At 37.1% G+C, this 14,894-nt stretch overlaps 1 protein-coding gene across 3 annotated transcripts in view; it reads right to left on the bottom strand.

The window, feature by feature from the left end:
- The window catches only part of ARMH3 (armadillo like helical domain containing 3), a 131,964-nt gene that overhangs the window by 69,948 nt on the left and 47,122 nt on the right, over positions 1-14,894 (bottom strand). For all 3 annotated transcript variants that reach the window (XM_087964674.1, XM_087964675.1, XM_087964676.1), the window contains exons 21-23: positions 12,136-12,218; positions 8,956-9,082; positions 5,010-5,085 (exon numbers count right to left, since the gene is read on the bottom strand). In XM_087964674.1, coding sequence (XP_087820800.1) covers positions 5,010-5,085; positions 8,956-9,082; positions 12,136-12,218 — 286 coding nt within the window. The remainder of the gene's footprint in view (positions 1-5,009; positions 5,086-8,955; positions 9,083-12,135; positions 12,219-14,894) is intronic.

A 14,894-nucleotide genomic window follows, 5' to 3' on the forward strand; every position in this document is an offset into this window, starting at 1 on the left:
GAAATAAGTACATGTAACTTGTGTGGCTAAATAAGGTAGTGAGATTAGCTGTTCCTTCTTTCTCTAATCAAAGCACAGAAAGAATACATTTTTATTTCAACTTCTTAGGAACTGAATTATAGAAACCTCTAATCCTTTAGACAAGAAAATGAAATATGGGGGAGGGGGGGGGAGGGAAGATTTTGACTTTTTTTCTGACAAACTATATTAAATCTCATGTCTGCAAGCTAGAAAACTTGTGAAAATACCTATTTATCAATGTTCTGGTTCATTCCCAGTGCCAGAAACAAAGTTATTTTGTTAGTGTGTTGCATTAATTTTGCATTTATGGCACAGCAGATTGGTATAGCTTATTCAACAAAGACTAATTTAAAAATTCCTGGTTTGGGATTATATGCAATACCTCTTGAAAAGTGTGCCCTCTATTTTTAGCAAATGAGAAAAAACAATTCAATGTAGCTCAAAAACAGGAGAGGATGAATATGCTTGCATTGCTTCATTAATGTCTTAAAATATTCATTTAGTTCAGTATTCAGTTTTGTCATTAAGCACAGGAGAACCAGTAGTGTCACCTATTGGATACTATGTCCATTATAGTACTCACTAATAGGCAGATACAATACAACTGATTATTTAAATTGGGAATTTACTGTAAATGCAATATAACTTCATTGCTCTTCATCATATTGTTTGTTGAACCATCATATTTAATACATGATTTCTGGTTAGATGAAATTACTGTATGCAGTAAAGACTACACATTAAATGGTTTTGTTTTCTATTTTTAAGAATGGCATATATTGAGGAAACTAAATGGATATAAAATATATATTTAGATTTTTAATTTAATAATAAAAAAGAAAACTATATCTTAATAGCAAACTTTTACACTTTGGTTTTTAGTATTAACAAAATTAAAAAAATGTAAGAAAATTAGCATTGACACAAAATGTCAATGAGAAAAAATGAGAATAAGATCATTGTGAAACAAGAAGCAACAAGAACCAATTTTTAGTTAATTTTACCATTATTTTTAAAATGTATAGATATGTGAGTATTTTCTCATATCTAACAGAAACAGGATAAAATTACTTTCTATATTAATAGAAAAATATTAGAAATAATTATTAAACATGAAATAATACCAAATGGCCAATGACATTTAAACTGAAATAGAGAATTTGATCCCATTGTTAGTAGGCCAGGAAAGATAAAGTAGGTCACAATAAATTCTGCCCTAATGGCAGAAGCCAGGTATATGACATCTCAGTTGCATTAAAGTAAAATGTTATTTCTGTTCATCTTATCTGGGGAAAAGAGCACATATCTCAAATCCTTTATATCACAGACTCCTGTGAGAGTCCACAGTATCTCCAAAATAGTCATAATTGTCTTGGGAAAAGGAGAAAATATAGATAAAAAATACTTAGCCAGTTGAAAATAATCAATGCTTTGCTATGCAGGTGATATTATATTATTTTGCTGCTTTAAATTAAATTCAGAGTAATGAATGAATACAACCTCATAGCTCACAATGTTTTTAAGGCAGACCTTATCACCAAATTGCAATTTCTATATCCATTTTAATATTAGAAACAATTAAGTCAATATCATTTTCCTCGACAGGTGTTGGTCCTTAGCTCTGTTTATTTTTTCTGTGTTGATTTGCCTTATTCGGAATGGTTGGTCTGAGAGTTCTATATGCTAAGTCCTAGGGCGGACTGTTTTCCCGAGATCTTCGGTTTTAAGTCAGGAGATATGGTATCCAGGGTCTAAGGACAATTTACTGCTGCTCATGCACCACCAGCAGCTCACCCCAGCTGATTCGGCGCAGGACAACTCACTGAAGAAATGTTATGATTTAAATGTTGAGTCTTAGGGTTTCGTGGCCATGGTCGATGGCCACAAAAGGTACTTAAAAGGAGGGGGGTCTGTGGTGAAGAAAAGATTGAGAACCACTGCTATAAGCAACAGGCTTTGGTTCAGACATCCATTCATTAGGACCACTAGAAACTTGCTCAATAACAATTTCAGTCTGCTTCAGGCCTTGAAACAAGAACAGTTCTCTATTTCTCCTCCAGAGTGTCATAACATTCCCTGCTTTACAATTGAGCCAAAAGGATTCAATCTACTATGTAAGTCCTGGTCAATCTTTATTAAGATTGGGATTGAGCATGGCAAGTGCTCTAGTCTCTCCATAAATGGGGAAAGCTCTCCTTTTCAGAATGTAGCTGTTGTGCTCCAAAGCAAATAGTAAAATATATTGTGGAACAATGCCCTCTAAGCACATATCAGGGAAACCCCAGAGACTTTCTGTATGCAGCTCTATCATCTATCAACTATATAAATAGTCTACCTTTGAATTTGTAAATGGAGTAAATAATTTCATATTCGCTCAATGAGAATACAATTGTGATGTTTTTTTTGCCAGGCATTAAATGTTAGAAACTAAAGTAACTGCAGAATTTAAATGCATCAGCAACTGCCTTATTTAAAAGAACTGAGAATCAAATCTAAAATGCACAAATGGTGTCTACTTATTCTATCTTGCAACATGGAAAACACATAATCAGAATCTATTAATTCACAAAAATCATAGATGAAAATCAAGTTCTCATTCAAGTCACATTAAGCAGTTAATTGTTACTGTGGATGTCTGAACCAATTAAATTCCTGATGTAGAATGAAAAGAATTGGACATAAAATGCTCTCAAATTAGCATTTTATACTATTAAAAGATCTATCCTTTACTACTGAATTGTAGGGAGGGGAAAGTTGCTGTATATCTTTAATGTCTACTTTCCCATTGCCACAGAGAAAATCAATTATTGTAAATAAATGTCAGTGAAACTACTGTAGAGAGGAAATAGCAGCTAGACTGTTTTTTGAACATTCCTCTGGCAAACCTCCTTCACTTTGCTTTGACTCCCTCCCTATTCTAGGAACATTTCCATGGAAAGGTTCTGTTCCCCTGGCTTGATCTTGGCATACACTAACAAACACTTTACAGTCACTCAACACCTTTCATTGTATACAAGGACACATCCACTTTAAACAGTTGATTGCCCTCTGCCAACATGAACACTGTTCTTACACCCACAACAGTTAATTATTGTGCTTCTTTTTTATGCCTTTTATATAGCTTGACTACTGTAGTACATTTTTTCTTACATTCCATCATGTCCAATCCTCAAAAATTGTCCAGACAACTCCCTGCAGTTTTCTTGGCGTGGTTTCCTCAGAAATGGTTTGCCATTGCCTTCTTCCTAGCGCTGAGAGAAACTGATTGGCCCAAGATCACCCAACTGGCTTTGTGCCCAAGACAAGATTAAAAACTCATGGTCTCCGGATTTCTAGCCTGATACCTTAATCATTACACCAAATTGGCTCTGACTGTGATTCTTAGCCTTCTATTTTTAAATTTTGGAGCTAAGTTAAGCTAAGCAATTAGTAGTTGTTGACATAATTAGTATTTCTGCCCTAAGAAATTCTAGTTCTACATTCTCCTCCTCTTAATTTTCCACCTACTTCCCCTTTATATGCCTGGAAGGAACAAAGATCCACCTCCTCTTTCTCTGGCCTCGAAGAGGCAGGTAAGGGAGAAATTCTTCTCCTCTTCATCTTTGTGGAGACTGGCTCTTCTTCCAAAGTCAAAGTAACAATTGTTGGCAACTTCCCCTCCCCTTCAGATAAATGCCTGATGATGCAGTTTCTTTCAATCTATCTCTCTTATTGACAAATTCTACCTGTCTTACCCACTCCACCCCAATAAATCCCTAATCTTCCTAGGGTCAGAATCACTGGCAATTGTAAAAATATTATTGTGTGACCAGATGGCTTTGGATTGCAAAGGCGTAACTGGGAATGGTGAAGATGGAAAGCTTATATGCATATTATTCACTGCCTCCCAGAAACATTTATGGTAGTATCCAGACAGTCATTACAATAAAGCTTTTTAAACCTAGTCATCCTATGCTAAATCCAAAATTTATTTTATCTCAAATTGTTCCTTGCCATGTCTCAGGATGAGAAATGGTGACAGAGATAAGATGTGTTAAGGGGAATGAAACAGTGTAAACGAAAGTATATTTTTAGCATAATCAAAAGCTGCAATCAAATGCTGCTTGTGTTACCGTGGGGAATCCAATACACTTGGCATCTAGCTTGACTGAGAACACATGGCGTATAAACACACAAAATAAATATAAAAACGATAGTGTAAACAGATGAAAGCCACATGTGATCCCCTGGGGAAAGGGGGAGCTTTACAATAGTGATGGTTGGCAGAGTACTTTCAGGTAGATTTGCTAGATCTATCTGCTCTTTAACGATGTGTTGAGCATAATTTTATCTTTTCAATGTTTATGACCATAAAAAATATTTGATTTGATTATCTCTCCAAAATGAAAGGATTGAGAGTGACAGAGTGACACTATTAGCCATTGCTGGCCTTAAAAATGACACTGATTTCATTCATAAGCAAATGCTGTCACAGGAAAAAGTTCTAGCCAATTGTCTTGTGGGTTACTATAGCAACAAAGATATCGCTCTGAGGTATCCTTCCTTCTTGGATACCTAAATATATGGCTCAACATCTCCTTAAAAAGCAGGTGGATTACTCAGGGGCCACCTACAAATAATTTGCTAAGCATCACCATCTGAAAAGTTTCATGTATTCTTCAGGAATGAGTTTGATTTTAGGATATCTTTACAGTAACATATGACCATTATGAAAGAGTCACATGGATTATTATGTTCCAATTTGGTCCAAACAAATTGGCAATATTGATTACTAGTTTTTTTAATCAACTCTCAACTACTAGCCAAGATACTTGCTAATAAGGAAAAGAATGTAGCAATCACATTCAATTTAAAATTACAGAAAATAACATGTTAAATGCATACAAAGTTATCTTTCACTTATCTCAACTTGTATCTTTTTGTTTTAAAAAAATGTAAAAATGAAAGAGTTAAAGAAAAAATCTGCAATGTTTTTTTTTCTTTCTTACCGTATGTTGACCAATGCATGAGTCACCTTACTGGCTGGCTCTTTCCACTGACCAGCATTAGTAGAAAGTCTCAGAACTGAAAAAAAAGAAAGAAAGATTCTATGACACTTATTTGACTGCAGCTCAAGAGTTTCCAATTTTTTGTGGCTTTGGACTGCATTTCCTCCCATCCCATTTTTTTTTTTAAACTGTCTCAGCATTCACAGAGATGGGGCAGTATGCATATTGTTATTGGAGAAGATGGGGATAAATCTTTTATACTTTCTGGGCAATTGGATGGGGAGATACCTGGTATTTAAAAGTGTTTAACTAATGTTGGGTCATCATTTCAGAGATATTTCTTTACTTAAACAGAGAAATAGAATCACCAGGATAGGTCATTGGGAGTAGGAGTGAGTTTCAATTTCCTGCCCGCTACCCTGTTTTCCTTGTGGAAATCTGGCAAGCAGAATCATAAACCAACCAACCAACCAACCAACCTTCCTTCCTTCCTTCCTTCCCTCCCTCCCACCTCCTTCTCTTGCAGGGAGGTAAGTGACTGATGCTGGATGCCAGAGAGACTGGCTTAGAAACTGTCACAGAATGTTGAAAATGATCATCTCTCAGCAGCCAGTAATACTAAAGCAGTCACCGCTTTCCATATGTCATTCCTTTAGGACTCATGTAAGTTAGTCTATTTGAGGTGCCTTGCCCTATGATGTTGCCCTACAATGCACCGTTTTGCCCAGTTAAAGGTTATGATGAGAGTTTTAATGGAACACAGAAGGTGTCCTAAGGCTACTGAAATCTTAATATACTATTTTCTTCAGTTCTTGTTAGACAGCAGAAAATTGTGATGTTCTGTTTGATAGCTTTGCTGGCAAATTTCAGAAGCACACTCCTGGGAAACTTTAGGAACAGTAAAAAAAAATGTGATGTTCAGGTACATGTGTATTTTGTGTATTGTCCATCCCCAATATGAATACAGACATTCATAGAAAAACACTTAATATATAGATCTCATCTCTTTCCAAATACTGTATGTTTAGCTCCATAAAACACAATGCATGCTTTCTATGCTATATGTAGAAGTTTGCTGAAAATATAAATTATTAAATTCATTATTAAGCTACTATCTCCTTAATAATCAGACTTAGAGGAACCATATTTCTTCTCTGAACTGGCATGCAGTTTCCTTGGCAGCCTGGAAATGGGAAGCTGTCTACAGAATCCTTAACTTCCACTGTGCCCTACCATGCAGCATTAACATCCAAATACAAATACTTCTAAGCTGACTTAGAATTCTCAGTAAATTGAAGGAGGTGCAATAGAAGTACAGAGATAGTAGTGTGCATGAAACATTGAATCATAGGGCTGGGAAGGATCTTGGACCTTCTACTCTAACCTCCTCCTCAAGGCAGGAGATCTTATACCATCTCAGTCAAATGGTTGTCCAGACTATTTTTAAAAACCTTTCACAACTCTGGGAGGTAAACTATTCCATTAATTAATTAAACGAAATTTTTTTTCTGTTTAGACATCCTAGAACTGAATAAATTATTCTTATTAAATACTTTGTTCATTACATAGCTGAATGTGCTGACTACAAAATCACACAAAAATTATCAATGGAAATCAAATTTAGCAACCCATGGAGGTCTGGATTTGGAGTTACACTCAAAATTAAAGTGGAAAAAAACACTACATGCAGATCCAACTTTGATGTAATGTCCTTAAAACAAGTCAAAATGAGGCTCAGTAGTGTGTGTGGCCTCCACGTGCCTGTATGACCTCCCTACAACACCTGGGCATGCTCCTGATGAGGTGGCGGATGGTCTCCTGAGGGATCTCCTCCCACACCCGGACTAAAGCATCCCCCAACTCCTGGACAGTCTGTGGTGCCACGTGGCGTTGGTGGATGGAGCGAGACATGATATCCCAGATGTGCTCAATTGGGTTCAGGTCTGGGGAACGGGCGGGCCAGTCCATAGCATCAATGCCTTTGTCTTGCAGGAACTGCTGACACACTCCAGCCACATGAGGTCTAGCATTGCCTTGCATTAGGAGGAGCCCAGGGCCAATCGCACCAGCATATGGTCTCACAAGGGGTCTGAGGATCTCATCTCGGTACCTAATGGCAGTCAGGCTACCTCTGGCGAGCATATGGAGGGCTGTGCGGCCCCCTAAAGAAATGCCACCCCACACCATTATTAACCCACTGCCAAACCGGTCACGCTGGAAGATGTTGCAGGCAGCAGAACGTTCTCCAGACCCTGTCACCTCTGTCACATGTGCTCAGTGTGAACCTGCTTTTATATGTGAAGATCACAGTTCGCCAGTGGCGAATTTGCCAATCTTGGTGTTCTCTGGTAAATGCCAAACGTCCTGCACAGTGTTGGGCTGTAAGCACAACCCCCACCTGTGGACATCGGGCCCTCATACCACCCTCATGGAGTCTGTTTCTGACCGTTTGAGCAGCCACATGCACATTTGTGGCCCCCTGGGGGTCATTTTGCAGGGCTCTGGCAGGGCTCCTCCTGTCCCTCCTTGCACAAAGGCGGAGGTAGCAGTCCTGATGCTGGGTTGTTGCCCTCCTACGGCCTCCTCCACCTCTCCTGATGTACTGGCCTGTCCCCTGGTAGCGCCTCCATGCTCTGGACACTACGCTGACAGACACAGCAAACCTTCCTGCCACAGCTCGCATTGATGTGCCATCCTGGATGAGCTGCACTACCTGAGCCACTTGTGTGGGTTGTAGACTCCGTCTCATGCTACCACTAGAGTGACAGCACCGCCAGCATTCAAAAGTCACCAAACCATCAGTCAGAAAGCATAGGAACTCAGAAGTGGTCTGTGGTCACCACCTGCAGAACCACTCCTTTATTGGGGATGTCTTGCTAACTGCCTATGCTTTCCACCTGTTGTCTATTTCATTTGCATAACAGCATGTGAAATTGATTGTCAATCAGTGTTGCTACCTAAGTGGACAGTTTGATTTCACAGAGGTGTGATTGACTTGGAGTTACATTGTGTTGTTTAAGTGTTCGCTTTATTTTTTTGAGCAGTGTAAATGAAGGATGAGCGGATGTGGTGATGGTTTTTATATGCATGAGTGCAAATGCGAGATAAAGTTGTACATCAGAGAATTACAGGTCAAAAAGAGGAGAAAGAGAAAAGGATTTATCACACATTTATAGCTTTGGCCCTCCATTAAGGAATCCAGTTCTCCAATTACAGAAAAACTGCCCCACCCCCCTCCCGTAGCAGCAGTAAATGCACTGCTCTACCATCTCCACTTCCTTATCCAAAAATATTTCCAGACAGCATTATTTTTCTGCCCTTCCTATTTACACAAGCTGTTTCCCGACTGCATTTCTTTGAAGCACTGACCTGGTTCCATGACTCGCTCTATGTTCTTTGGAGACAATTTCTTACTGTGCTTTCATCAAAATAAGATGAAAGCACAACTTCCTGTTTTCATTTCATGTTTACAATGAGGCTTCCCTGCAGCTAAATGGTTCTGGGAGCTTGGCTTACTCTCTGATCTGAGATTAAGGCGTAGTTGCCCAATTGGGAGCATTCTACACATGTCAAATGGGATCATCCTAAGTGAACTTGGTGTGTTCTTGCTAATATTTAAGTATTATATGCCAAGAAACAGCAGCAAGCACGCTTTCACATGCAGCAGCCATATCAGTGCTCCAGGTGATCCTCTGATCCCTTGACTATATTATTTATATATTACTGTATTATTTATGATTTATATAAGCTTAAGAAAGTATAAGTTTAAATATCTCTTTAGCCTGGAATATCTTTTAAATGGTTATTTCACAGTCATGTATTAAAGGTTAATTAAAATTATATGACAAACGTGTATTAAAGAGCAATCATACATTATTATTTGCCCTTAGCCACATTTATACAAATGTTACATTAACATAAAGTCAAGTCATCTAACACTACTTACCCATGGAATATAGGTTATCAAAACTCTGGTGCATTCTGATTATTTCATAATATAGCTCATCGTAACTGCTAGGAGTTGGAAGAAAGGTATCTCCATAAGTGATGAACATATTAAACAGGTTTATCACCTTAAAAAAAGATTATGGGTATTACTGAATAAAAGTATATTCATTTTATCATTTAATCAAATAGAAATAGGAATTTTCTGGGCAAATTAAAAGGTTATTAAATAAATAAAAATACTAACACATGTAAACCACATATCCTAACATTAAAAGTATCGAAGCGATCACTTAGCTTTCATATCTAAAACATGTACTTTCTTTTCCTGACAAATTCATCAGGCCTGACTCTTATTAAGCAAGGGAAAACTACAGTCACCCATGACAACAAAATATCATTCACCAAAAAGGCAAATTTGCATGGTTGAATGTATAGCTTAGAAGTAAAATGAAGTCATAAAAAAAACAGGCAAGCTGTTTCTATATAATCAAGAGTTTCTTAAGGAACATACAATTATATAAAAGCATAAATCAAAAGCCAAAATTAAAGAAATTTCAAAGTATCAAAATTTTTTATCTAAGAACAGTTGTACCGTATTGTCAATTGTGTGAGAAACAATTGACACATACAGAAAGAAATAGAATCAGTTTATTCAACTCTCTAATTTTCTCTGGATCTCCCAGACTACATGTGGCTTCTAAGCTTCTGAAATTTCCACACTGCAGAATTGCTGTACATGAATGACTATTTTCCACCATTTTAATCCTAGTAAGCACTTTAGAAGAGGAAAGTTTGGAGCTTAAGCATCTCTGTGAAATTAAAAAAATAAAAAGATACCTCTACTGTCAGCAATAAATAGAAATACTTCAAGGGGAAAAAAATAAAATGGCATTCTCCAATTGACTACTATTCAAAATGTACCTCCTTGGCTGTCCAGCTATGAAACATTTGGATTTTCAGACTAGCAATCAACATTTTAAAGACAAATTACCGCAATAAACTCTTTCCTCATTTAAATGTCCCAAACAGAATTCCACAGTTTAATTTCCAGCCTGCCTAGGGCCATGAAAACCATTCCTATTAGAACATGAAGAAGCACTGGAAGATTTTTTTTTTTTTGTGGGTTCCAATTGTGACAGATAAAAAACACAGCTCTCCCTAATATAGCACTCAATTCAGTACATATTAAAACATTTCTTCTTCTATATACATTCCAAAAAGTATTTGGAGGGAATATTCCTATCTTGGATCCAATTCTGTCTCCAGGCCTTTGGCAGCCATGACTAATGTCTTTTTCTTCCTTTCTGTTCCCCTTTGGTTGCACTTTTATTGTTCTTTGTTTTTAAATGTTTTAACAATTGTAAACTGCCCAGACTTGCTGGGAGTCAGGGGCATATAAATTTAATAAATTATTAATCATTGTCTTTAAACATTCTACATGGGACTCATGTAAGTATTATAATAGAGAATAAAAGTTCCTAAACTGAACTAAAATAACATAAAATGTAAAGTAATATTCTTAACCTGGTTTTGCCCAGGATTTGTATATATCTATGTATGTGATTTATTAACCTCCTCACTTCAGAACCTCTACAAAGTGTACAATATAATAAAAATAAAATTGTAAGCAATAATAAATAAAAATGTGATGGTTCTTCCTCCAGCAGCTAATCAACTAAGGCAGGGCTGTCAAACTTCTGGCCCACAGGCTGGATGCCTCACACGTTGGCCATGCCCATGCCTGATTTAGCGAATTGGGAAAAAGTCCCAATATATCACATGACACCTGTTAGGAATGATAGTCACCTAACAGTTGGGTTGGCAATATATAAACCAGGATAGTCATTTAATACTGTTGTATCTTTAAGAGAATGCTGTAACTGTGATTGGCTGAGGTTCCTCTAACGGCCATAAGATGGAGCCAGAAACCTGGTTTGTTCTCTTGCATTTCCTTTATTGCAGTATTGCCTGATCGTGGTTCTGCTCGGATTGCTGTGAGTCTTGCAACTGTTAGCAAACTCCATTTACTGAACTCTGTTTATGATACTGGACTTCGTTTTTGGATTATCCCTGGACTGATACTAATTGCTTTAACCATGTATGATTTGGACTGTTTGGTGGACTTTGTTAACCCGTTTACTGGAGGTAAAACCTACATTTTACTATTCAGTGTATCTGTATGCTGGTCATGTGTTATTCAACATCACTCTCACTACGTTTCCCTGAGTGCACTCATTCTCCTAACGGGGAATACCTCAACAACACCGCTGTGACGATGTGAGTTTGACACCCCTGAACTAAGGCCTTCCAGAAATCCAGGTTTTATCTAATTTGAGATAAGCCATTCGTTGCACTGGGGGTAAACTGTTCTAAAGGGTTAGGGTTAGGGTTAGCCACCAAAAATACCCACTTCTGTGCCCCATCTGTAAAACCTCCTAATAGGAGGGACCTTTAGCAGAACCTCCCTATTCATGCAGGGACAATTTACTTGGGATAAATAATTTTTGGGGATACTCAGATCCCAAAAGCTCCTTGAGAAACTTGGAAACATATCAATAACCAATGCAGCTCCATCAGCAGTAGAATAACATGACAGTATATTGGGATTGCACACGGCCATTGCATTTTGCATCATTTGAAATTTTCAGATAGTCTTCAAGGAGTTTTCATACAGTATATATTTTTATTAGTTTATGAAGGACAGCTCCATTAAAATGAGCTGCAATAATTTAGGTAAAAGGAGATAAGAGTGTACATAACCTTGTCTTGTTCTGTCTGAGACATTACAGCAGCTGCACTGGACAAAGGGTAGCAGAAGCCATATATGTAGGAGGATCCCCAGATTGTGAGTCTGGTCTTTCAGGGTGAAGCAGAAACCCATCAAGTGCCAAGGTTGATATCTCTCCATAATCAACTGGCTACTGAACCAATAGCCATTCTAACTTCACTGGTTTGAGACTGAACCCATTTCTCCCCATCTAGGCCATGGAAGCATCCATACTTTCCCCCCATTTTCCATGTAGCCTCTGGCAGCATAGTAGGGTATCGTCAACATACTGATAATGATTCACTCGGTGCCAGCAGCTACATGTACATGTTAAAAGGTTCCCTTAAAAATAAAATAAAAATCAAGAGTTTTAATCCTTGGTAAGGCCCATTTCTTTCCATAGATACTCACCATCAGAGCCAAGGTAAAGATGTTATGTTTTGCCAGCAAAACTGTTTCATTAGACATGAGGAACTTCAACAGATTAATCAGAGCTAAAGAAAGAATTTAAAAAATTAAATAAAGTTTTATTCACATAAACCAATACTTATAACCAAAGTAAATAAGAAACTGAACTTCTTTAATTAAAATGTATACTTCACAGGTAAGAAAACTTCTGTTTTAGTTCTAGATTTAGCTTACTTGTACTTTTTTATGTTAAATTAACTTGTCAGTGATCACTTTAAGTAGGAACAAGAGTAAGAAAATGAATTGTTTTCAGCACAAAAACCAACAAATCAATATTAGAGGCCACTTTTGCTAAAGGTACACAAATCAGAACCATGTATGGTCTGCAACAGCTAGGTTCACTTAGTGTATTATACTTATTTGGATACAATACATGTTACGTCAAGTTACTTAGGACAGGACAGATCACTTTGGATTCAGGAGCTCAGAAGCACTGTCTGCAGACCAAAGTGTTTTAACGCCCTTGGTTATGTACATTCTTTTAAATCTCTTTTCAGTAAGACAGAGCAACCAAGGTAGTAAAAGCTGGGAACACAAATAGTTTGAGGCAAAAATGTATATCTGACAGCACTATTACAATCACAAAATAACAGTCAAAAATAATTTCCAAACAAAGGCATTTATATTTTACTTGAAGTTTCTGAATATGTGAACTTTAGACTGAACATTTTTCAGTTCTTAATAAGGAAATTGGGGTCCAAAGCACACATTTTACAGCTACGAAGTTAAAACTGTCCAGTTTAAGTCTATTTAGAAACTTGAGGACAGAGTTCACCCTTGTTATGGAACAATATTAACACATGAGATTCACTGCTGGGTACATGAGATTATCATAAACTATAGGAGGAACACAATGATTGTCGACTACCTACTGATCACCTTGATTAAAAAGTCATGCTAGAATGATCAGCTTATATGAAGATATGGCTAATGAAAGGAGTCATGCCAGACTGACCAGGAAGAATCCTATTTCAGATCAGCACTTCTGTATCTAAGATGGGCACACGCTGGCTAGGAGGACATGAAAAATGAGACCAAGGAACTGCAAAACAAACTAACAGTAAACAACAGCCCAATCAGGGAATCACCAAGTCCAATCCCAGCAACACAATAGGGCAAGCCACTAATAAATAAAAAGAGAGCAAACCCCCACTTCTTACTAGCACTGATATTACCTAGTTTGTTGGTGAAACATCTGCAGGAAAAAAACAAATCTGAGAGAGGATCAAAAACCCCACTAATGGGACCTAACCAAAAAGTATTTCAGACTAACTTTTTGGAGATTGGGGGGAAAAACCAAGTTGGAACTTGTTTTTACAATTTAAAATTGTAATAATGATTGGATTTGGCTAAATTGGAAATTGCCAATCAGAGTCCAACTTGCTATTCTGCTAAGAAGAAAGGAGGAATAAGGTCTCATTAATTCATCTCCTTACTTGACTTTCTCTCCAACCACTTTCTCTTTAGCTACTAACAGCCTTCCATCAATGTTCTTCCAATGGGAGGGAGTTTGACTGTCTATCAATCCTTCTTAAACTTGCACCCAAACTTGTGCTCTTGTGGCTCATTCCTCCAATGGCAAAATATATTTGCCCAAGCACTATGGGAGGAGAAATACTTTGTAGATGGCGGGACTTAATGGATAAAGAGTGATAAGAGTAATAAGATAATATTCCATTTGTCTTTCTGAGTTGACTTTTATCTTTTCTTGTATTAATTTACACTAACCTAAGCATGACCTCTTCACATAACAGAAATACAATAAAGCACATTTTTACCAGTTCAGTCAATTAGGATATGGTTGCCTTCCCATCTGCTTCTCTAAGAAAGTTATGTATCAGCTATAATGATCTTTGGACAGTTTGTATCAGGCTTGAGAGGCACATTAAAGGGAAAATTGTGGGAGAAATTTGAATCAATAAACTTATGCAACTGGTTTTAAAATATATTCTATTCCCTTTTGTGGTTGGTGTGCCCATGGGGAGCAGAAAGCCAACACTGTCCTAAAGTTAGTCAGCTCAACTCATATAATTACATTGTTAATTATTTTAACCAAGGGCAAAAGATTGGTTACTTTAACAGCATGGCTGCCATATAATGTTTCTTGAAAGAATTTAAAATAATCTTGATTTAGCAAACACGAGACTATAAATTAACTTTTGACCTGTTAAGGAGTTCATTTGTGGCTCACTGTTTTTGTTTGTTCTGGGGTTCTTTAGCTTGTTTTTATTGTTGTTTGTTGTTTGTTTAAAGAATAAATACGTTCTCTCTGGAAGATTTGAATATGCTGTGACCTATTTTCTGTTGTTAATCAGAATCACAGTTAGTGACAGTTGTTGGTATTCTCTGAACTTTTAAAAATATCTAACATACTAAGAGGAATCTTAAGTAGTCTGAAAAGTCAGTGGGAGGATAAGAAGGATCCCATGTTCTAGATGTAGATGTTGCAATAAATTAAATAATCATATAAGCAACAAACAAAACAGTTGAATAACCGTAATTCCAAACATCATTTGAGTAAACATAACCAAGGAGAGAGGTACAAATGTAATAACAGGCAAGATTGTGATTAGAAAATCACAAGCAAACAAATACCACATTTCATCCTCACATGTACAGAACAGAGTATCACTCTCTGAGCATAGTGTGTTCACAGAAACATTAATTTGCACAAATGGATACAGGATAATACTGTGCCACAT

The sequence above is a fragment of the Notechis scutatus genome, chromosome 4, assembly GCF_049901735.1.
Source record: "Notechis scutatus isolate UNSWTSFEM ecotype Mainland chromosome 4, rNotScu1.2, whole genome shotgun sequence".
NCBI classification, from domain to species: Eukaryota; Metazoa; Chordata; class Lepidosauria; order Squamata; family Elapidae; genus Notechis; species Notechis scutatus.